This window comes from Tupaia chinensis, unplaced genomic scaffold (assembly GCF_000334495.1).
Source record: "Tupaia chinensis unplaced genomic scaffold, TupChi_1.0 Scaffold140548_1, whole genome shotgun sequence".
Lineage (NCBI taxonomy): Eukaryota > Metazoa > Chordata > Mammalia > Scandentia > Tupaiidae > Tupaia > Tupaia belangeri.
Window position 1 is genome coordinate 1,820,507 of NW_006200423.1, and position 24,974 is coordinate 1,845,480.

At 38.5% G+C, this 24,974-nt stretch overlaps 1 protein-coding gene and 1 long non-coding RNA gene across 6 annotated transcripts in view; one reads left to right on the top strand and one right to left on the bottom strand.

Annotated features, from left to right (window-relative positions):
• PSD3 (pleckstrin and Sec7 domain containing 3) overlaps nucleotides 1-24,974 on the bottom strand; it is a 521,964-nt gene that overhangs the window by 52,583 nt on the left and 444,407 nt on the right. For all 5 annotated transcript variants that reach the window (XM_014593412.2, XM_006162809.3, XM_006162812.2 and 2 more), the window contains 2 exons: nucleotides 23,235-23,428; nucleotides 6,844-6,914 (listed from right to left, as the gene is read on the bottom strand). In XM_014593412.2, coding sequence (XP_014448898.1) covers nucleotides 6,844-6,914; nucleotides 23,235-23,428 — 265 coding nt within the window. The remainder of the gene's footprint in view (nucleotides 1-6,843; nucleotides 6,915-23,234; nucleotides 23,429-24,974) is intronic.
• Nucleotides 14,821-24,974, top strand: part of LOC102488218 (uncharacterized) — a 14,440-nt gene continuing 4,286 nt past the window's right edge. Inside the window, exons 1-2 of the long non-coding RNA XR_336649.1 lie at nucleotides 14,821-14,876; nucleotides 15,727-15,826. This is a non-coding gene — a long non-coding RNA (uncharacterized LOC102488218). The remainder of the gene's footprint in view (nucleotides 14,877-15,726; nucleotides 15,827-24,974) is intronic.

Sequence of the window (24,974 nt, forward strand, 5' to 3'; positions counted from 1 at the left end):
GCCAATTGCATATTACAATGCTAGACACAGTAGCTTGAAAATTATGCTGGGCTTGTTTGCATGCATGCCAAAATCCTGAAAAAGAGACTGTAACAGGGATTGAGGTGTGGCCATCCTTCATGGAGGATGCTTTTTTACTCCTCCCTCCATCAATATCTGGCTAGTGCATGTACTCTGTAGCAAAAGAAAAAGAAAAGCAAAACAAATGAAAACATGACCCAATCAAACAACATAGATCTCCAAAAGACGTCCCTAAAGAAATAGAGATGTATAAATTACCTGACAAAGAATTCAAAATAAGCATCATAAAGATGTTCAACAAGCTCAAGAAAATAGTGAATAAATGAAAGGCCAGTATCAAAAAAGAGTTTAAAAAAAGTTGTTAGGTTAAAGAGAACCAAACAATATTTCAAGTTGAAGAATACAGTCATTAAACTAAACAATTTAAACAAGGGCTTCAATAGCAGACTTGATCAAGCAGATGAAAAAATTAGTGAACTTGAAGATAAAATGACCCAGTCAGTGGAAGAGAGAGACAATAGAGTGAAAAAGAGTTAAGAAAGCCAAACAGGGACCAGTGGTTGGCGTAATGATTATGTTGCTGGACTCCAATGTAGTCGACCATGGTTTGAATCCTGAACCCAGTGACTTAAACTCATGCTGAGCTTATATGTGTGTGCCCCAAATCCCAAGAGAATGGAGGAAATGAGATTGCAGCATGGCCACTCCCCATGAAGGGTAATTTCTCGCTTTCTGTCTCTCTGACTTTCTCTGTATCTCTGGTGAACTCATGCACCCTATAGCAAAAATCTCCCCCCAAAAATAAATAAATAAATAAATAAAAGAAAGCCAGAGACTGATGATACACCATCAAGTAAACAAAACACATGTGAAGAAAATCCAAAAAGAAGGAAAAAATGGGGAAGTGGGGTAGAAAATTTATTTAAATAAATAATGACAAAAAATTTCTCAAATCTGGGGAAGGAAATGGATACCCAGATTCAGGAAGTCCAACAAACTCCAACTTGAATGAATGCAAAGAAATCACACTGAGACTCATTATACGCAAGTTATGAAAGTCAAAGCTAAAAAAAGAATTTTGAAATCAGCAAGAGGAGAGTTATTTGTTACATTTGCGGGAGGCAGTATTTTCTTAGCAGAAAAAATGCAAGGCTGGAAGGGACTATGATAATATATTTAAAGTGCTTAAAGGAAAAAAGAAAACAACTGCCATACAAGAAAATTATTCCCAACAAAACTATCCTTCAAAAATAAAAGAGAAATAAATATTTTCCAGATAAACTAAAGCTGAAGGAATTCATCACCTCTAGACATTCCCTACAAGAAATGCTAAAGGAAGTTTTAAAAGTTGAAATGAGAAAATACTGGACAGAAACATGAAAGTATAAAGCTCACTGGTAAGAAAGAAAGAACGAAAGAATGAACGAACAAACTTTAATACTGTATTAGTGCTATGTATTAATTCTGGCATAGAAATTAAGAGACAAAAGTATAACAATACATATATAACTATAAAAAATGGAAGCAGTATAAAAATGTGAAATTTGTGATATGAAATAATAAAGTATGTGTATGTGAAGTTATGCTGTTATTAGCTTTTAATACATTGTTTTATGCAAGTCTCAAGGTAACCACAAGAAAATGAAAATACAGAAAACTAAATGAGAAAAGAATCAAAACAAAATACAATGGAACACTCAAAAGAGGAAAAGAGAAAAAAAATGGCAAGACAAAAAACAATGAACAAAATGGTCCTTATCAAACTGGCTGAGTAAATTGAGAAAGAGACATAGAGAGAGAGAAACTCAAGTATATGCTGCTTATAAGGAATTAACTTTAGGTTTAAAGACACACATAGCCTGACAGTGAAATGATAGGAAAAGAATTCCATGCAAATGGAAGGCACTAAAGAACATGGGCAGCCATACTGCTATCAAGAGAGACAAGTAAGGACATTAAGTAATGATAAAAGGGCTAATTCACCAGGAATATAAAACAATTACAAATATATATGCATTTAACATCAGAAAAACTAAATATACTGTGCAAACATTAACAGAACTGAAGAGAGAAATAAACACGATGTAGGCCACTTCCATACACTACTGTCAGTGATGTACATAATACACAGACACTACAGGTTATATGTATCCAGTGGACATATATAGGACATTCCACCCAGTAGTAACAGAATAAAAATTATTCTCTTGAAAGGATGTTTAGTCACCAAACAAATCTTAACAAATTTAAGAAGGCTGAAATTGGGACCAGCAGATGGCATAATGGTTACATTGATGGACTCCCTAGTCGACCAAGGCTCAAATCCTGCACCTGGTGGCTTAAACTCATGCCAGGCACATGTGCATGGGGGAGAAAGGACTGCAGCATGGCCATCCTCCTGGGGGGTGATTTCTCACTTTCTGTCTGTCTCTGTTTTTGCAGGGAGCACACGTGCCCTACAGCAAAAACAAAACAAACAAACAAACAAACAAACAAAAAAAACACTCTCTTAAAAAAAAAAAAAAAAAAAGGTCTGAAATCATGCCAAGCATATTTTCCAACCACAAGGGAATTGAACTAGAAATCAATAGCAGAAGGAATATTCAAGAGTTCACAAATATATGGAAATTAAGCAAGAAACTCTCAATCAATAGGTTAAAGAAGACATAAAAAGGAAATTGTAAGCTATCTTGAGACAAATGAAAATGAATACACAACATTTAAAATGAAATGAAGCAAAAGCTATAATAAGAGGGAAGTTTACAGCAATAAAGATCTACATTAGTAAAGAACAATCTCAAATAAACAACCTAATTTTATACTGAAGGAACTATAAAATGAAGAACAAATTAATCTCAAAGTTAGCAGGGGAAAGAAGGAACTAAGATTAGAGCAGAAATAAAGAATAAAAATCAATAGATAAAAATCAATAAAATTAGTAGTATTTTAAAAAAAAGATTAAAAAATGGACAAACCTTTAGCTATACTATAAAAAAATAGAGAAAACTCAAATAAATAAAATATAAAATGAAAGAGAAGACATTGAAACTCACGTCACAGAAAAGGATTATAATAAGCTACTATGGACTACTACATGCAAATTGGATAACCTGAAAAAAAATGAATAAATTACTACGAACATAAAACTGACCAAGAGTGAATCATGGGGAAATTAAAAAAAAATAATTAAATAGATCTATAACCAGTAAAAATACTGAATCAGTAATGAAAAACTTCCCAATGAAGAAAATCTTAATACCAGCTGTCTTCACAAGTAAATTCTATCAAATGGTTAAAGAATTAATGCCAACCCTTCTCAAATGCTTCCAAAAATCTGAAGAGATGGGAACACTTCCAAATTCATTTTAAGAGGCCCAAATGACCCTGATACCAAAATCAGGGAAAAAAACAATTACAGGATAAGAAAACTATAGACCAGCATTCCTGATTAACACAGATGCAAAAATTTCTTCAAAAATACTAGCAAACTGAATTCTACAGTACATTAAAAGGATCATAAACCAGGATCAAGGGGCATTTACTTTAGGCACGTAAAGATGATTCAATCATGCAAAAATTAAAGGGATGTACTACATTAACAGAACAAAGGATGAAATTACATAACCCTAATCACTCAGAGAATTCAATATCCACTCAAACTTGGAACAATTTAACATGATCTGAGACATGATCTTACATGCATAAAAACCTAAAGATCGCTCACACATACACACACACACACACACCATTAGAACTAATAAACTAATTCAGCAGGGTAGAAAACCAACACACAAAAACTAGTTGCATTTCTGTATACTAACAAAAGGAAATTAAAAATCCTATTTACTATACTTTCAAAAGTATATATATACTTCAGAATACATTTGACCAAGGAGGTGAAAGACTTGCATACGTATACTGAAAATGATAAAACATGGCTGAAAAACATTAAAGATGACCAAAAAAATAAGACACGTGATTTTCAGGGTTTGAAAAACTTAACATTGATAAAATATTCATATTGCCTAAAGTTATCTACAAATTCAATGTAATCCCTGTCAATATCCCAGCAGAATTTCTTTTTCTAAATCTCTGGAGTGATACGGTTGTCTGTATATTAATGAGAGCACTGCTGGCAGGGGCTCTGAGACAGACTTAGAATGAGGACTGGTAGCCAGGAAGATCAAACAGGATTAGTAGGTTGAGACTTTCAACCTCCCAGGAGGGGCTGAAGGGCTGAAGATTGAGTTGAGCACCAAAGATTTAATCATTGCGCCCATGGACTAAGAATCCGTAAAAAACCAAAGACCTGGTCTGGAAGAGCTTCTAGTTCGCTGAACAGATGTAAGCTGTGGGAGGGTGTTACACCCAGATTGCCTCTTCCTTCCTACCTTGCCCTGTGTATCTTGCCTCTAGCTGTTTACCGGCATCTTTTGTAATATACTTTGTAATAAATGGGTAAATATAAATAAAATGCTTCCGTGAGTTCTATGAGCCTGTCTAGCAAATTAATCAAGTTCAAAGAGGGGATTGTGGGAATCTCAGCTGGTCAGTCAGAAGTATAGGTGATAATTTAATACTCGCAAATGGCATCTATACAGGGGGCGGTGTTGTGTTGTAGGTCTGAGCCCTTAAACTGTGGGATCTAATGTTATTACTAGGTAGACAGTTTCAGAACTGAGCTGAATTAAAGAACAGACACAGCTGGGGTCCACTGGAGAATCTGGGGCCACAGAAGTATTCTATATTGAACGTGACAGATGGAAGTGGAAATATGGTTTGGATTTTTCCTATTTCTAATAACAAAGCAAAACCACAGATATCATCTTAGACCTACTGAATAACTATTACTTTAAAAGAAAATAAAGTAAAACAAAAACAGAAAAGAAGTATTGGTGAGGATGTGGGATATTTGAACCCTTATGTATTACTGTTGCTTAGGAAAATGGTAGAGATCCCTCAAAAAACTAAATATGAAACCATCACATGATCCAGCGATCCCCTTTCTTGGTATTTATCCAAAAAAAAAAATAAAATTAGGATTTCAAAGAGATATTTACACTTTGTGTTCATTGCAACATTATTTACAAGAGCAAAGAGGTGACAACAACCTAAATGTCCATCAACAATGAATGAAAAAAGAAAATGTGGCATATACATACATACAATGTAGTATATTATTCAGCATTGAAATGGAGTAAATTCTAACACATGCTACAGTATGAATAAACCTGGAGGACATTCTGGTACCGAAGGACACAGTCTAGATAATTCCACTTGTACAAAGACTTAAACAGTCAAACTCATATACACAAAGTAGAATGGGGCTGTCAGGGGCTGGGTGCAGTGGGGAAAAACAGGGGCCTGCTCTTCAATGGTACAGAGTTTAGTCATACAAATGAGAAAGTTCTCTAGACTTGCAGGATAACATTATGTTGATAGTTAATAATACTGCATTGTACATTTACCAATTTAAGACTAGGTATCATTTTATATATTTATTATTCATTTTTATAATATGCATTTATTTACCACACACACGTTTCCTATCAGATATCACTGAAGGCAGTGTTGTGACTGCCTTATTTCCTGTTAGCCTTGATTCAGTGCTTTCCCCTCACAGTGGGAGCTGGAACTAGAACTCCCTGGGCCTGGGAAGTTGTGCACTTATTCCAGCCAACACACTTTTCCTATCTCTATCCACACAGAGCTGGCAAGTGGAAGGTCCAGAACTACCACCCAAAGGGCTAGAACCTATGAACTGTATACACCAAAAAGAAATCCAGCTTCTGAGACTAGAACAAAGGATCCTCACATGGAGTGATCTAATTCCTTACCAGGTACTTAGAATATATTTGCACTATAACGTACAAATATTTCAAGACTTAAATAAAAACACACTGAGGACAGATTATGACTATCTTCCTAGTCTAAGAGGTCTGGAGAGGGGGCAGTCTCACCCACAGACATCAATCTTGCTATAATAGAAGCACTGTGATCCAGTGATTAGGGGACGCCCCTACATCCTGACCCTGGTGCAGTATCATGTGATATTTGGTAAAGCCTTCTTTTCTCTGTTAAATTCAGGCATTCTTTTCAGGTCACTCTAAGTGTTTTGGAGACAGACTTGTGCTTTTAACCAATTAAAAGAATTTCTAAACTTACCTACGACCTGTAAACCCTCACTTCCTTTCAAGTGTTCTGCTCTTTTGTGCCAGATCAGTGTAAAGGCTCCAGATGTTGATTCATAATTCCTCCTGCTATCAAAACTGAATAAAAGAGCTGCTGCATCTAAGCACCATGAAACGCTTTCTCTGGGATACCAGGGATTAAGTTTCTGGGACTTGGTCACTCATATTTGTGCTTAGAATAAACTGTCTAGATTTTTTCTACGATCAAATATTTCTATTTTTGATTATTTCCATCAACAATGTGTGTTTAGCTTTGGGTGGAATGGGAACAAAGACAGATAATGATTCATAAATGATGGCTACAACTAAGCTATAATATAATTATGGACTGAAGAATATGGTGCCACAGGTCTGCACTGCATAGACATCAAGTCTAACTTGTCAATTTATGTCCAGTATTTTTTACTGACCATCACTGAAACAGCCATTCCTTTGATCAGGTGTGTGTATTTGTGTTTGTGCATGTGTTAAGTATGTAAGATGACTTTTTTCACCAAAAAGACAAAATCTAAAAAAGAATTCAAATTATCAGTTAAATTGTCTTTATTTTTGTATAAATATTTTTGTACCTTGCCTAATTATTGCTTCATAAAGTTTTGTGGATCCTAACGTTTATCTATTTTGGTTTTACCTTTTGCAAGTAAAGAACTGTTCCCTTCAGTACGGCATAAAATGTTTTCCATCCTCGCTTTCCTCTTGGAGCTAGAAAGGGAGAAAAGAGAAAATTTTATTTGACAGAAAAGAGCATTTTAAGAAAGATAAATAATTAACATGGTGGATATGTTTCAATATTCTTGGGGCTGGCAGATAGCGTGGTCGTTAAGGGCGCTGGACTCCCACATGGCAGACCATGGTTCAAGTCCTGGACTTGGTGGCTTGCTTTCTCTCTCTCTCTCTCTCCTCTCTTCTCTCTCTCTCTTACTGTCTGGTCAAATTAAAATAAAATAAATAAATACTAATTATTTTTAAAAATATTCTTAGTTTATTTGCTACCAAAACTATAATGAGAAGTAAAATTTTCTTGAGCTTTATGATTTACCAGATAGTATTCAGCATTATTCAATACTATCAATCCTGTTAGTCCTCCCTACCCCTTTGTTCAAAATTGGACCACAGAGAAGAGAAAGAGAAGTGGGAACTGAATACAAGGAGCATGGCTCTATGGCCTGCCCTTGGGTAGAAATGGTTGGCAGGCTGGGAAATGAAGAGGCATGTTGGAAATATGTATTAACCCAGAGGAAGCTCAAAAGGCTCATGAACTAGAGACATTACGACTTCTTCAGTTTCTAGGAACCATAAAACAGGTTTCAAATAACAGAGGCCCTCTCTTGGCATATTTTCCATACCCACCACAAGTGGATTATAACTTAATTAAATATTATTACTCCTTTGGTGACCTCTGCTGATCCTGCTACAATGTGAATTTTTTTTTCTTTTATCTAAGTGGTTTTTTCATTAGCCTATAAATGACTAGTTTAGAATTTACAGAACCTAGCATAGTGCAAGACAGACACAAGCCCCTATCCTAAAAATTTTCCAAATTTGGGAACCAGCAGTTAGCGTAATGGCTATGTCGCTGGATTCGCACGTAGTTGACTGCAGTTCGCGTCCCGGACCTGGTGGCTTAGAACTCACGCCAGGCGCATGTGCGTGCGTGCCCAAGATCCCGAGAGGAGAATGGAGGAGAAGGGATTGTGGCGTGACCATCTCCCCTGGGGGGTGATTTCTTGCTTTCTGTCTCTATGTCTCTCTCTGTCTGTCTGGCAAGCACACGCGCCCTATAGCGAAAGACCTCTCAAAAAAAAGTTTCCAAATTCATTCTGAAGTTCTCATATTTCTTTTGTGTATACTTTTCTCTAGTACAAAGTCTAAAATATGTATTAACTTATATAAAATCTTATAAATTGTCCTAAGCAAAATCCAGATTAGCAAAAAAGTTTACTAAAAATTCTTAGTCTTTACAAAATTAAAATCTGTTCCTTAGACAATGTTATCAACTGAATATCATTTTTCTAAACCTGGCTGCCCAGATAGACAGGGAAGCCCATTTATTCATATTCCTTTACTAAACATCAGGCTATATTTAGGTAATCTTTAGCTTGACCACCTCATTAAATTAGGAAGTACATTATTCTTAAACTCTTTAAATCTCTTTTGACTGAATACTTAAGAATTTTAGGATAGAACTAGGTGAATAGTCACAGAAAACAGGTGTTCCTGCTAACCCCATACTGAGCTATCCACCTGGCAAGAAAGGACTCAAAACATCCGCTCTGTGGGTTTCCAAGGGAAATAAGAAAAAAATCATCCCTTCTGTTTCCACTAGGTGAGGCTTAAAAGTATGTACAAAAATATCAGATTAAACAAGCATACTATAATCTCCTTTATAAAGAGAAAAAAGTGATTAAACACAGACCCACAGATCAAGTATTTCCTAAGTATCCATACTGTTCAATAGACGTCAAGTTCTGACACTGTCCATGGGAGAAGCACCCACAAGTGGCCGGGGCCTTGGGAGCCCTGCAGAGCAGGGTCAGGACAGTATGTGTGGAAGAGGTGCAGGCTGCAAGCAGACCAGCTGGTTTCTAGGCCAGAAGGGCCTGTCAGCTCTGTCCTCTCACCCAACAACCCCTCACTGGTTAACTCCTCACAAATCACTCAGACGCTCAGGACTTCGTTTGAAATGTGAGCAATTCCTGTAGCTTCAGGCTCATTACTGGCTGATGCTAGAAGGCAATTTGGAGAAAACCCTTCTGTTTCCTTAAGGAGAAACAAAGGTGCCAGAGTTTAAAGACTTTCCCTGAACACCTAAAGCTGATGAGTGGCATCTTGCTATCCCTTCAATTCAAAGACCCATAAACTGGTTTTTCTACTTTGAAGAACAAATCTGTCTATGAGCCCATACATACATTCACAGACTTTTCAACAGCTCTTACCATTACCACACTAAGCCTACAAGAAACAGATTCCCAAGTGCCCTCCAAGTGAAATGGGATGTGAGTGACGCTGTCAGTGAGCGTCAATCCCCATCACACTCTATCTTCCCATCTCCCGCAGAAGTGGAAAAGTTAATCTTGTCTTTGATCAATTACAATTTAGTTGTTTAAGGCTTGAATGAAGCAATCTCTAATCTTCCCAACAAGACACCTTAGAAGCAAGTGCTCAATAGACTACAGCTATAAAAGCACTGCTCTAAGTACTCTGACATGTACTGATCCATTTAATTCACGCCACAATGCTGCAAGTACACAACCAGGTGGATTCAGGCAGAAAGAGGGCCACTGTGCAGGAGAGGAGGCTGGGAAGGCTCTAGAGGCAGGCCCCACAGCTCTGATTTCAGACCCGCTCATCCTCCCACCATGCTGCTATTGCTGCTGCACCCCTTAGGAAACACAGTGGGGTAAACACACCAGCCAATGAAGAGCACGGTTCTTCACAAGGATGACTGTAGAACGAGCTAAAGCTGATTTCATGGGCTGGCCCCATAGCCTAATGGTTAAGGATCTGGATCCCACTTGGCTGACTACGTGGTTTCAATCACAGACCCAGAGGCCTGAAAAACATGCAGGGCACATATACGTGGGTGCCCCAAATCCTGATAGGATAGAGGGTGAGGGATTGCGGTTTCACCACATCCTACTTGGGGGAGTTTTCTCCCTTGCTGGCAAGAGTATATGCTCTCTGGGGAAAAAAGAAAAAAGAAAAAGAAAGTGGTTTCATAGCAAATATATTAAGAACGTAAGACTGTAAAAAGAGTTGCAACTGTAGTTACATGATCAACGTGATGGGAGAAATGAGTGAAAAGACAAGTAATTGGAAATTCAGTGTATCTATCTACAGGGTGTAGGGAGTTAGTATATATCTTAACAAATATCCAGGTATTTATCGTGAAGGTGTCTACTGAACTTGACCATTTTCTGTGCCAGAACATGTTCTCACAGCACCTTTTAATATGCTTAAAGTCCAAAAAGAATGCTTTTCTTCTTGAAAAATACAAAAACCTCAGAATGCTTTAATTTAGTCATCTGCCTCCAACTTCATGTGACAACAGAACCTTTAAAGAAAAAAACAACTTCTTAGTACTGCTAAAATATGCTTTCCCCCCTTTGGTGAACTGCTACAGACTATTTAGATTTATCCTCACATTTACTTTTTTTGTTTTCTCCATTGTCAAAGAGTATGTGTGCTCACCAGAGAGAGAGGGAAAAGGAGAGGGCACCATCCCTGGGGCCTGGCCATGTAACAACCCTTTCTCCTTCATTTCTCCATTCTTTTTTTTTGTGGGGGGAGAGGTTTTTGTTATAGGGCGCATGCTCTCCCCAGAGACAGAGAGAGACAGAGAGACAGGAAGCAAGAAATCACCCCCCAGGAGGGATGGCCATGTTGCAATCCCTTCTCCTCCATTCTCCTCTCGGGATCTTGGGCACGTACGCACACGCACCCGACCTGAGTTTAAGCCACTGGGTCCAGGACTTGAACCGCGTCGACTATATGGGAGTCCAGCAACATAGCCATTACGCTAACTACTGGTCCCCATTTCTCCATTCTTTCAGGAACTGAGGCATGTGTACACATGTGCCTAGCATGTTTTTCAAGCTGCTGGTGCCAGAACTAGAACCATGGTCAGCCATATAGGACCAATGCATAGTGTCTACTCACTGCACCAAGGGACTGATTTATTCACTTTTCTGTTTTCCCCCATAGGGCACACATGAAATCAGCCCCGGGGGGATGGCTGTGCCACAATCCCTTCTCCTTTCAGAATTCTGGGCACACACACCTGCACCTGGTGTTATTTCAAGCCAAAGATTCCAGGACTCAAACCATGGTTGGCCATGTGAGAATCCAGCAACTTAACAGTGTCACTTGCTGGCTCTGGCTTGTTTATCTTTTTTATTTCTTCTTTTTGTATCTGAGTTTGATCTTTGGACACATTTTCAATTGTGTCTTGAAGTCTATCCTTAGGAGTTCATTTAGTGGAGATCTTTAGGTGGTAAATCCTTTCCTACTTTCTGTTTGCATAAAAATGACCTTATTTCATAAAATCATCTACATTGATAATTATGTTTCCTTATTAAGGTATTATTTCGCTGTTGCTATGATTCGAATGCCTGTGATTCTGGCTGACTGAAAAGCTGGGGATAGGAGTGGATCATGGCATGAAACTGTTAGGGTGCTTGCCTGTCTCTCTCAGGAAAGAAATAGGCTTACCCACCCCCACCCCCCCAAAAAAAAGAAGTTAAATGAATAAAGCTGGGACCAGTGGCTGGCATAATGGGTTACTGGACTTCCACGTGGCTGACCAAGGTTCGAGTCCCAGATCTGGCAATTTAAAACTCATGTTAGGTGCATTTGCATGCGTGTCCAAAATCCAGAGAGGACAATGGAGGAGAAGGGATTGTAATGTGGCCATTCCCCCTGGGGGGGTGATTTCTTGCTTTCTGACTCTTTTTGGCAAGCACACGTGCCTATAGCAATAATCTCTCTAAAAATAAATAAATAAAACCAATAAGGCTCTGTGAGTGCTAGTCTGCATTTTATATACACACATACACACACACAATGAGAAAATAGACTTCTACAAAAGAAAAATTGACATTAGCTCCAAAGATGAATGATACTGGAATAATCACTGAATCTTCCATATTACAAACCAGTTATCATTTTTCTTATCTTTATTACACATTTGAAGAGCTGTTTTTAGAAACATCCAGAGAATATTATTTAAGTCCACTGATCTTAAAGAAGGGACAAGCTGTCACCCTGATTTCATAAAGAAGAATTCCAAGCAATGAAGTATTCAGCCAAAGGGAACGATGAAGATATGTCAAAAAAGGAAGTTATGTAATTTTTAAATCCCCCCAAAAGTATTAGCTTCATGCAAGCATCTACTTGTATGCTATCCTTCCCAACTTTAATTTCTTTTCGAACTGAAATAGACTGTTTTTCAGCCCTTACTGTTCTAATTTCTCTCTCTATAAAAAGCAGAGAATACTTTCGTACATTCAAATCTCACTCTGTTTTGACCACTCCTCACTCTGGGCGCTGTGATCATGTTCTTGTATTCGTGTTTACTCTGAGTGAGACAGTACGCATGAAAGGACATGGCATGCACTCTGTATGTTTCCATTCGGTATAATACCTATCCTTTCCTGCCCGTTGTATTGAAAACACTCTTCCACTGTCTCACATAAAAGGACAAAAACACCATTTCCTCCCAGAGCGCCATTTTTACCTCCAAGTTTATAATGGGCTAGGAGAAATACAATAGTACTATTGCTATCTTCTATTTCCGAATCATTTCTCATTGAAATATCTAAGGCAATTTACACACACACACGTTTTTATTTAATTCATCCTTATCATCTTTCTTTTTAAGATGGGTGCATGATGTTAACTGTATTTTATGAGAAGGAAAATCTGGGGCACTCTCAAAAGAACCAGGCGTACAAGCTTCCCCCCCCAAAAAAAAAAAAAAACCAAGCATACAAATGTATTTTTTTTTATAATTTCTTAAGCAATACAGAGCTCTTTATAAAACTACAAAGAGCAAAGTATCAAAACACAGAGCTAGATCACAGCAGCTGACAGGAAGTGCTGGGGCAGGCAAGGACACTTGGTGGTGACACCAAATCAGGTTTCCTCAACTTCCTAAGCACCAAGGGACCAGGCAAGGACAAAGGCAAAGCCTCTGCTGAGCATGCACTTCTAGGATAGCAATTCAAATAAGCTACTGTAATTGTAAAACAGCTCAAGACCCTGGCAGCTCTAAAAGGCTTCAGGGCAAATGCTGCTGCAGGGCAATAAAAATAATTGGAGTGGCAAGAACCAGCAGCCCCAGACAACCAGTTCTTTCAGGAACATGGCAGCCATCTGGCTGCTCTTGCCCACTTAAGAAACACTCAGGGTCCTTCTGAAATGGGCATCCCAACCTCGCCCCAGTCCCCTGCCACAGACTGCACAGATTGCATCCAAAGTGTGGCCCCTGGGTGTTTATCTCAGCTTCCCGACTCAGGACAGGTTTCTCTATTCATCAGACACCTGGTGCTCCCCAGGGTTCGCCTTCCACCTTCCCATAGGAGCCACCAGGAGGGCATCCGCAACAGCATTTCTTTAAAGACCAGGCACTGTTACAACTCCTGAGGGCTCCTCTGTCAACCAGTCCAATCCTACTCTGTCCCCAATTTATCTACCTTGAGAACAAACTGCAGCAGCCACTAAGAGAAGTTTTTAAAAGAAAGCGAAAACACTCCCAATCAGACCTTAAGGCATTTTTGTTTTTGGATTGGTTACCTTGCTAGGATAAATGATAGACTTATTTCCATTTGTCACTACTTTGCAAACAGTTTTCTATATTTTTTAGACTTAATTACATTTCACTATGACTTTTAAATATTCTATTGCATGAATGCTATAAATTTTTAAGAGTTTATTTATTTCTTCCATGAGAAAGAGAGAAATAGTCATGCCCAACAGAGTCTTCTCATTGCTACCTATCCCCAACCTCAGTCGGCCTGGATCACAGAGCCGTGTATGTAGCCAGTGTGGACAGAGAGACCCTGGGATGGAACCTGGGACCTTCCCACGTGGGTCTAGTTGTATTACTACTGCACCACTATCTAGCCTCAATGTTACAGTTTAAGTAACACAAAATATTCATCTTCCCAAAAAACACGTTACCTTTGTCCAGGGTCATCGGGACAAATAAGGAAAGTAAATGAAAAATGGGAAAATAACAACCATGCTCCCCCACACAGTAATGAAAAATTGCCGGTCGTCAACAATTTAGTATGCAACCATCCAATCACTTCACTACGAACATATTTGCCACCCAAATTGAGCAGTTTGCTTTTAAGCTTTTCTACTTATCTATCATGGGCCATTTTTAAAATGACTGCAAAGAATGACACTGTAGTGCCCTTTCATGTTTTACTTAGTCATTTCTTGGGCAGTAAGCTGTTTCCATGATGAAGACTTTCGGCAGCTAAAATACCAGCTGGGTTCCTCCTGTGTGCCAGGCACTGTGCTCGGCACAAACAGCACAGGCTTCACAGAACTCTTGCCACCTTAAGGCTTTTCCCATGATCTGTCCTGTTAACCTACATGGAAAGGCTGAGGCAAAACGAGTAAAACAAGAAGAGTTTACTTGGGCCAAACTGAGGAACCTCGGCATCCCAGTCACCCTGTATAAGGTGTGCCAAGGTCTTACAGATTTCAGGGTGATTTTAAAGGCAAACGTCCTAAATAGAGAGGGGATTCATCCTAGTCTTCACAGTCTTATATCAGTTAAAAGGAGGCTTGTATAGCAGTGACTGACTGAATCATAAGAGGAGGGGACAGGTGACCTCATAGTCACAGGGGTCAGCAGGGGAGTCATGAGCCTGGCACATTCCAAATGATTCAAGGAGGAAAGGGTGGGTGTGAAGCTCAGATCATGGTGAATGAATAACTTCCTCTGGGAGCTGAATGGGCCTGGGAGAAGGACGAAGTTTTGTGACAAATTTGCCCAGGTGCGCAGAAAATTCTTGACCTTCCTCCCTGCAACAGGAGCTTACTTAATGAAGCCTTGAAAAACTAAAAGTAACTTTTCATTCGGCAGGCCCAGTAATAAAGCCTTTCCTGTTCTTTGGGAGAGAAAGAGGATCGAAGGTGGCCGAGAGAAGGGTGGGTACCTTGCCCACACCTGTCACTGTCAGTACACCTGCGTCCGGGATTCCCTAACTGCTTCTTGGCCTAGTATTTTGGAATAAATGGAATGCTTTTTCTTACTTGCCGGAAGGCACATACACCCGCCATAGAAAGATGGAGAGACAGAGAGAAGGAGAAAGTGTCCTCCCAATGAGGCGGGGTCACACTGCCATCCTTTCCCATTTGTTTCTACATTCTGTTGAGATGACAGGAACACAAGCAGGTGTGCTTGGCATGTATTTCAAGACATTGAGGCCACACAGTTGATCATGTGGGATCCGGCTCCCCTAACCACTATGCATGGGGCAGACCCAAAATGGGCCTTTTAATCTCCTTTATTTCACACATGCGCAAACATCCCATAGACTTCTATGGCGTTCTGTCTCTCAGCTGACTGTTACCTTCCCAGGTGTAGCCGTCACGCCCCATGCTCCCGACCATGAGTGAGTACTGGTGACACACAGCTCCCTACTCGGAAATATTTTTAAACATGAATCGATGCCCTACCTGATTTCAAGACTCCCATTATCCAGTCAGTACTGTCTAGTGGGAACATTTTTTGTACATAAAATGTTTAAATCACTGTCACACATTCCTTGAGGAAGCTAGCAATGAATTTTTAATTTCAAATTATCATCAGATTATTGGAGAATTTAATACAGCACATTAGATTACCATAACAGAGGTATGAATAACTATTTTCTACTTTCTTCTAAATGTTAAACAAACCTAAAAAAAAAAAAAAAAACCAGAATGAGCCAGTGCCAGTAGTTTATATAATGTCTAAAAATCAGATATAATAAAAAACTGTGCATTTCTCTTTCAGAAAGAAATAACATCAGAGATTCTGAACAAAAAGAATTTTTGGAGCCATTTTGGCAGTTATATCCTACTGCTCCTTGTCAGAAGTACTGCTTCTGAGAATGGTAGGTGGCTTCTTTCAGCTAACTTTATTGTATTTCAGAAAAGGGTGGGCTTTGATTAAAGACACCAGCCATCAAAATGGATTTTAAAAGCCTAAATTTACTCTTTCTATATAAATGCAGATTTGTAAAAGGGCATTTCTCATCTTAAACATATAAAAATTCCATAAAACTTAGATAATCAAGCCAACCCATGGTATGGTGGTTAAGACAGCTGGATCTCACATGGCTGACTATGCAGTTAAAGTTCTGGACATGGCGGCTTGAAAAACACATTGGGCATATGTGCATGCATGCTCAAAATCTGGAAGGGAGGCAGAAATGAAAGAGAAGAGATTGTAACATGGTCATGAACCAAAGAGGGTGCTCTCTCACTTTCCCTTCCTTGCTCTGTCTCCTTCTGGAGCCTTCTGGCAAAATTAAAATAAAATGAAAAAAAAAAAAAAACAACCAAAAAACTAGCCAATCATGTGACAAACTACTCTCAGAGGACTCAATGCCTTTGCTGAACTGCTCCCCAACCTCCTGTGAACAGATCAAGCTGCTTCTTCACATACCCAGTGGCCACAGAACAACAAAGTAGAAAGGGGAGGGAAAGTCTTAGCCTAGTTTTAAAATAATTGCTTTACTTTCCCTCCACCTAAAGAGTCTTTCTCTAACAGAAGGAGACAACTGTCTTGAGGGAAAATACCCATTCCACTTTTATTACCTCTTAATTATAGTGTCGCTGTGCCCAGTGTTACACAATAGCAAAGAATTCTGCCTGTGTCGCTATTATAAACTCTATTTTCAGTAAGTGTGACTCAGAATAGCATCTATCCTCTCAAATTTGACATGTGAGACTAAACTTTCAAAACTTTAGTGACAGGCAAGTGTGTAAACCCCTCCACAGTGAGCAAACCTCCTTAACCTTCTCCGGGAACAGACCAGCACTTCCTGTATCTAAATACTTAAAACAAGGAGGGAAATATGAACCATAAAGAGCTGTCACACCCTTAAATACAAATTAATATTTCAATGATTCAAATTAGAAATTAACCTTAGGTGGATAAAATGACTGATGAATCTATACTGGAAATGCAATGATGTGATTAATATCACATTTTTTTACAATTGTTGAAGTGATATGGCCACATCATTAGCCTCTTTTGATTCCTTCCTTGCCAATTCCTCTTGTCTTTTTTCCAAAACAATCTTCTTTTTAAACTTTTTTATTAAAAATAATTAATTAATTTGTGCTGAGAAAGAGAGGAGGAGGGAAAATGAAAAAGCAAGTTGCTAGGTCCAGGACTCGAACCAGTCAGCCACGTGGGAGTCCAGTGCTTTAACTACCATGCCACCTGCTGGCACAATTGAAAGGAAATAACCCAAGGAAAGGAAAAGGACCATCAAAAAGTAATCAAATGAAAAATTTCAAGAACTCACACAGGACAAGGAATAGTTTGTGATTTATCAGCCAGAATGAACAGACTTTGTAATACATGAGAATCTGATGAAGAGTAATAATGCCTTAGTAATTGAACTAAATACAAAACTAAAACAAACAAAACTAACCAAATTACCAGTTCCAGGAATGACAGAATGGAAGGCACTTGGAGAATAACCTTAAAACAGCTATTATAAATATGGCAAATATACTCAAGGACATTAAGAAAAACATGAATATGGTAAAAGGGAAATGGAGGACAAAAAACAGAACTGGATTTCAGTTCCAAAATTAAAAAAATATTATATAGGAAATTAAAAAAAAACATTAAATTTTAAAAATTATTAAAATAAAGCACTGAAAGGAAATGAAAGGAGTGAGAAAAATAGAATAGAGAATAGAGTCTCAATAAGCTTTTGAGATAATAGCAAGTGGTATACCAAACAGGAAATTAGTCCCAGAAAGAGACATGAGTGCTTTAAGAAACAATGTCTGTAAAAAACAGCAAACCACAGTGAGACACTACCTAACTCCAGTAAGAATGGTGAAGATTAAACAGAAAAGCTTGAACTACTATATTTATTACAGGATTATTGATGATTGCTAAGATATGGAATCATCCCAAATGCCCATAAACAGATGAATGTTTTGAAATAATGTGGCACATATACTCCATGGAATAATTATTCAGCCATAAAAAACAACAAGGGCCTGACATTTGATAGCAAGTGGACAAAAATGGAAGATTTGTTACTGAGTGAAGTAAGTCAGGCTATGAAAGAGAGATATCATATGTCTCCACTTAACATATACTGACTGTCTGCACTCTATGGTAGAGACTGAAAGACTAGAGGACATAAAAGCACTGAAAATTGTTATGGACACTAGAGACAAAGTGGAAGAAGAGTGGGAAAGGGGAAGAGTGCAAGAAAGGAAATTTGGGGAAAAAAAGAGAGAAGTAAGACATTTGTGGGACACAGATACGGTTTATTACCTGTTGACGATAATGTGTGTAGTACCTTACTCAATATATACCAAATGTCCGCACTCTATGGCAGAAACTGAATGACTGGAAGATATAAAAGCCTGGAGAGAAACTGTGGATACTAGAGACAGTGTGGGAGGAGGGTGGAAAATGGGGAGGGAGGGAAATGAGGGGAAAAAGAAACAAACAAATAATTTAAGGAACACAAAAATGGAAAATTATCTGTTGATAACAACATGTATGGTAATATCTTTGACTTGACTAATACACATTGCATTCATGCTGGGAAAACTCATGTATGCTGTAATGATATACAGTGATTGAATATGTAAAAAAAAGTAAAAAAAATAATGGCTGAAAAAATATGAAATTGGTGAAAAATAAAAACCTATGAATCCAAGAATCTCAACAAATGCCAGGCAAGAAAAAAATTAAACCCACTGATGCACCTATCTAATTGCTGAAAAATTTCTGAATCCAGAGATGAAGAGAAAAATCTTAAAAGTCCAGAGTGGGGATGGGGGGGTAGGTACAGAGGAGCAAAGAAAAGAATGACAGCAGACTTTTTGTCCTAAATCATTCAGAGTAGATAATAATGGAACACTGCTGAAGTTATGAAAGAAAAAGAATTAAAAACTGCCAAAGAATTCTATGCTACTGAATATAAATTCATTTCTTAAGAGAGGTTTTTTTTTTTTTTGCTATATGACACATGTACTCACCAGAGAGACAGAGAAAGAAAGCAAGAAATCACCCTCCAGGAGGAATGGCCATGCCACAATCCCTTCTCCTGTGGTCTCTTCCTATCAGGATTTTGGGCACACATGCCCTGAATGAGTTTTAAGCCACCAGGTCTAAGACTCGAACCATGGTCGACTACATAGGAGTCCAGCAATGTAACAATTATGCTATCTGCTGGTCCCCATAAATTCTTAAAATTAAAGTGAAATAGACTTTTTTCACACTGATTAAACATGAGAAAGCATCTTACCAATAGCTATGCACAGAAAGCTGGATCTGACATGCGTGGCTAACTGTGGTTTGGGTCCAAATCTTACAACTTAAGAAATACATGAGGTGAATATATTACAAATGTGACCAAAATCCTGACAGGATGGAGAAATGGAGGGAGGGGGATTATGATGTGAGCATGTCCATTAGTGGGCACTAAGTCTCTTTATCTCTCTCTGGCAAGTACATGTACCTAGTGACAATAAAATTAAAATATTAACAATGTAGTACTGTGAATTTTATAAAATACACAGCATTAAAATATATAACAATAGCACAATGATTAGAAAGAGAAACACAAGTCTTAAACTATACACAAGGTGGAATAATTTGATGGTAGACCAACATAGTAAAGATGTATGCTGTAAAACCTATAGCAAAAAATAAAAGGATTAAACATAGGTACAGCTAATAAGCCAATGGTGAAGAGGAACAGAACCAGAAAAGAAAAAAATCCTAAAACATGAAGAAAAAGAAGAAATAAAGAACAGAATATAGTTTAAAAAACACTGAGAAGTTGTAGATCTAAAGTTAACTGTATCAATAATTAACCATAGACATAAAAGGTCTAAACAATCTAGTTAAAAGACAGACTGTCAGTTGACAGGCAAAATTTCTTCAGTTGCTAAAAAAAGACGAAAGCCCCAGGACATTAAAACGGCCTGAACCAAACAAATTCTCGAAGTAGTTAACTAAGGATATGATATAAAGGAGACATAATTTTAGGAATACTTCTGGCCTAGTATAAAGGGTGTGCAATAGCTCAACTGTTGAGCAACTCTCAGTTTTTGTGTTCATATTCATATTCAGGGGGCTGCTAAAGGAACAGAGCTTCCTAAGTAGAATCTTCTCTAATAATCCTCAGAGCTGGCTCAGGAAAACAATGGACAAGGAAAAGTTTGGTAGACAGAATCTGGGGACACACCAGAATAAATTAGTCAAGTCACCCACTGCCAGAAAGTGGATCAATGGAAAGATGAACATCTGGGTTAGTTTTGCCCTCCTTGTCCAGCAGGATGTAGTATATACTCTGAATCAATGATAGCTATTTTGCATCTTTCCTCTTTAAAGTTTATAGATTTATTTCTTCATGAGAAAGGGAGACAAAGACATTCCCAATAGGATCTATATACTGCAATCTACCTCCAGCTCAGCTGACCTTGGGATCCCAGGCATCTATGTGCCTGTAGCATTCAAGGAGGTCTCTGGAGGCACACCTGAAACCTTCCCATGTAGGTCAGTTCACAAAGTACCCTGCCATTGCATCACTGCTCCCCACTCCCTCTTTTTGCCTTTTCTGGAAATAGCATTTTAAACGGAAATTCTTCTTTTTTTTTTTTTTTTCCCCTCTCTAGTACTGTGTAGGAGATATGTCAGATGTTTCGCACTTAGCCTGCAGACTGAAGCTATGCCCATATCTGACTGAGGGGAGTAAATGTTACCAACAAGTGTCGGGCCAGCAGATGGTGTGGAGGTTAAGGTGCTGGATGGATCTCAGTTGGCTAACTTCGTGGTTTGAATTCTAGACCTGGTGGCTTAAGACTCATACTAGGTGCGTGTGCATGCATGTCCAAAATCCTGAAAGGAGAATGGAGGAGAGGGGATTATGGCATGACCATCCTCCCTGGGGGGTGATTCCTCCCTTTCCTCTCTCTCACACTCTCTTTCTCTGGAGAATGCACACACATATGGCAAAAACTAAAACAAACAAATAAAACTGACTAAAACCGACTAAACAAACAAACAACAAACAAACAAAAACAAAACCCCTCACAAATACCAGCCCTGGAATGGACACTTTGGCTAGACATGGTGTTATGCAGAGATTAATTTCTCTTGCTCTAAAAGGAAACTTACACTGTTTTTGGCAAAGGCATGTTTGAGCTCAATGTATGAAGAGTATGTGTGCATGCTAGGAACAGAGATGGATATCTATTGCTTTGTTTGCCAAGAAAAACTCCCTTCCTCCAAGACCTGTGTCTTATTCCTTCTTAAGAGAACTTTCTGGGACCGGCAGGTGGCGTGGGGATTAAGGTGCTGGATACTCCCATATGGCTGACAACAGTTCAAGTCCTGGACCTGGTGGCTTGCTTTCTCACTTCCCCTCTCTCTCTCTCTGTTGTGTATGTGTGTCTCTCTCTGGTCAAATCAAAACAAATGAATAAATAAAGTTAAATAAAAAAATAATTCTTTAAAAAAAAGAGAGAACTTTCCTCTTGCCAACTGCAACCATGCAGGTGCTATCAATCACAGCATACCATTGGTTCAGTCCTACAAATAAGAGTCTTGTACTAGGATGGACTAAATTGGACTTTGGGGAAGAAGCAACATCCCCTTTGGTGTCAAAATTAAACATATGACCTATAGTGCTATTGAGGACCATGGATCTCCTATGTATAAAGAGCCCCATTTGAAAGAATAAAGCAATATCAAAATAACACAGAGACAAAAACGGGAGTGTTTCCTGGTGACAATCTTTCAAAAGGTATATCCTTTTTTCTAAGCTAATTCCACTTAATGTCACTTGCAAATAAAAGAATTACAACACAAAGAGACTTCAAAAAAGTTTGTGAAAAATATGGAATTAAAGTACAAGCTCATTATGGGACCAGCAGATAGCATAATGATTGTGTCGCTGTACTCCCATGTAGTTGACCATGGTTTGAGTCCTGGACCCAGTGGCTTAAACGCTCGCCAGGCATGTGTGCATGCATGCCCAAGATCCTGAGAGGAGAATGGAGGAGAAGGGATTACGGTGTGGCCATCCACCCTGGGGGGTGATTTCTTGCTTTCTGTCTCTCTGTCTCTCCCTGTCTTTCTGGCGAGTGCATGTGCCCTATAGCAAAAATCTCTCTCTCTCAAAAAAAAGTACAAACTCATTTTTGAAGACTATGCACTGTTTATTTCATAATATTTTTCATGCACTTTTGCAGACCTTTTGCATGATGCTATTAGAAAAAATTAAGTATCTATTAGGCTAGTGTATAAGGTGCATTAGAAACAGGTGGAGGGGGCCAGCAGGTGGCATGGTGGGTATGGGTGCTAGACTTCCACATAGCTGACTGTGGTTCGAGTCCTGGACCTGGAGGCTTGCTTTCTCACTTTCTCACTTTCTCACTTTCTCTCTCTCTCTGTCTCTGTCTCTCTCTGTCTTCTATGGTCAAATTAAAATAAGTAAATAAATAAATGTAAATAAAATAATTCTTTTAAAAAAGAAATATGGTGGAGGTAGTCTAAAAAATATTTGGATCTTGGGGACCAGCAGTTAGCGTAATGGCTATGTTGCTGGACTCCCACGTAGTCGACTATGGTTCATGTCCTGGACCCAGTGGCTTAAACTCATGGTGGATGCATGTGCGTGCGTGCCCAAGATGCCGAGAGGAGAATGGAGGAGAAGGGATTGCGGCGTGGCCATCCCTCCTGGGGAGTGATTTCTCGCTTTCTGTCTCTATGTCTCTGTCTTTCTGGCGAGTGCACGTGCCCTATAGCAAAAATCTCTCTCTCAAAAAAAAAATTGGATCTTAATTCCCCTGCTCCCTCCTTGGACTCTGGGAACTGACACCATTGAATATTCTTTGTATTAGAAATTTAATCTCTCTCTCAACCACCAGACATGTAAGAAGACATGTCCACAAAGAAAGGGACCTTGTCCACTCTATCTATTGTTGTATTTTTGGTGCCCAGCACATAGTAGGTAATCAATATTAACTTGTTGAAGCTATGAATAGATAAATTAATGAGAGGTTGGGAAATGAATAGTCGGTAAGAAGCCTTCCATTTCCAAAGTTCTACAATTCTATTTAAAGAAGATCAGAAACCATAATAAAATTCTGATTTAGGGTTAGAGACTTCATCAAACTTGACAAATACTTCCCTAGATAAACATAATTTTTCTTCTTTCTTGACCTTCAGATAAATACACTTTAAATTTAGAGCCTAGAGGTAAAAAAAAAAAAAAAGAATAGGAATTGACAATAAATGATGCTAACTCTTCTTTCCATCCATATCTGCATGGATTTTCCGAGCCAAAAATCCACTTTTGTATACAGCAGCATTTGGATCATGAGGAATGTCCAAGAATGGGTTGGTAGTGCTCCCAATACGACTGATGGTCTTTGGGTGTGTTCCATTAGCCTTCTCATCAGTACCTTCTGTGGGAGACTTTTTTTTCTCTTCGTCATCTCTAAAGGGAGAAAAGAAAGACTGAGTCAAACACTCCCCATAACATTCCAGGAAAAAAGTAATCAACTACCTTCTTTTCCAATGGTCTACTGGTATTGATGATAATGGCCATGATAATGACAACAACCATGATTAAATGTCTCCTATGAGCCAGGTATCAACAGTCATGACAATCTTACAAAACTGATATTAGTATCCTATATTACATGCAAGGAATGGATTTAGTGAGCTTAAACACCCAAGGTCGCAGATTGAGTAATTAAATGAAGGGATAGTGAGGTGATGTCTGTAAAATCTCCAAAGCCTCTGCTCTTTCCACCCACTAAAATCCCTTTATGTTTGTCTTCTTTCAAATAAGTGGGAGTTTTTTGGCAAGAATTATGATTTTGACTTTATATTTTTGCAGGGCCTAGCATACATAGCTCTAGGCATTCAGAAAACAACAAACCACTTAGATTTAGCCAAGTAAATAGTATTGAACTACATCTGCCAAATAACCAGGCTAGCACCTAATATCAAAGCTCCGGGAAAAAATTGCTGGTAGATTTGGACATGATGTCGTGCACAAGGTTTTGGCATTTTACAGCTGCTACTTTTCAGCCACTATCAGTGGAGTTTGGGGTACTCGTCCACAACGGAGAAAAACCCTAATTGTCCAGTTCCCTTTTCTTTTTTTTTCACATTTTAAAATTTCATTTTCTTTTATATAATGAATCACATAATTTAGCTTATGAAATGAATATTTCAAGAGGTGAACATTTCTCCCTAGTCCAGCTAATAAAACTATAAAATAACTTCAATAGATAATACCACATTTCTTTGTCCCATTTATGCTTTGCTTCCCTATTTTTTTTCTAAATGTCCTTCTTCAGACCCTCCTCTTTCACACATGCTATATCTGGTATTAACATCCATATACTGTGTTTCTTATCCTTTAGTCAATCTGTTTCAGTCATAGAGTGCAGAAACTTGGTATATATTAAATGGGGACATAAAATGTCTCTCCTTCATAGCCTGGCTTGCTTCACTCAGCAGTAAATCTTCCATATTCATCCACTTCCTGTCAAAAAAACAGGTTTTTTTTTTTTTTTTTATGGCTGAATAGCATTCCATTGAGTACATGTGCCACAGTTTTTCTATCCATTCATCTGTTCATGGGCATTTGGGTTGGTTCCATGTCTTAGCAATTGTGAATAATGCCGCAATAAACATCGATGTGCAAGCACTTTTCTGATGAAGTATTCTTCTGTCCTTTGGGTAGATACCAAGGAGTGGGACTGCTGGATCATAAGGTAGTACTATTTATAGAATTTTGCGGAATCTACAAATTGTTCTCCACAGTGGCTAGATCAATTTACATTCCCACCAACAGTCTAAGAGCATTCCTCTTTAACCACACCCCTGTCAACAATTATCAATTTTTTTCTTTAATCTTAGTCATTCTGACTGGGATTAGGTGATATCTCATTGTTGTTTTGATCTGCATTTCCCTTACAATGAGGGATGTTGAGCATTTTTTCATATGCCTTTTAGCTATTCATATGTCA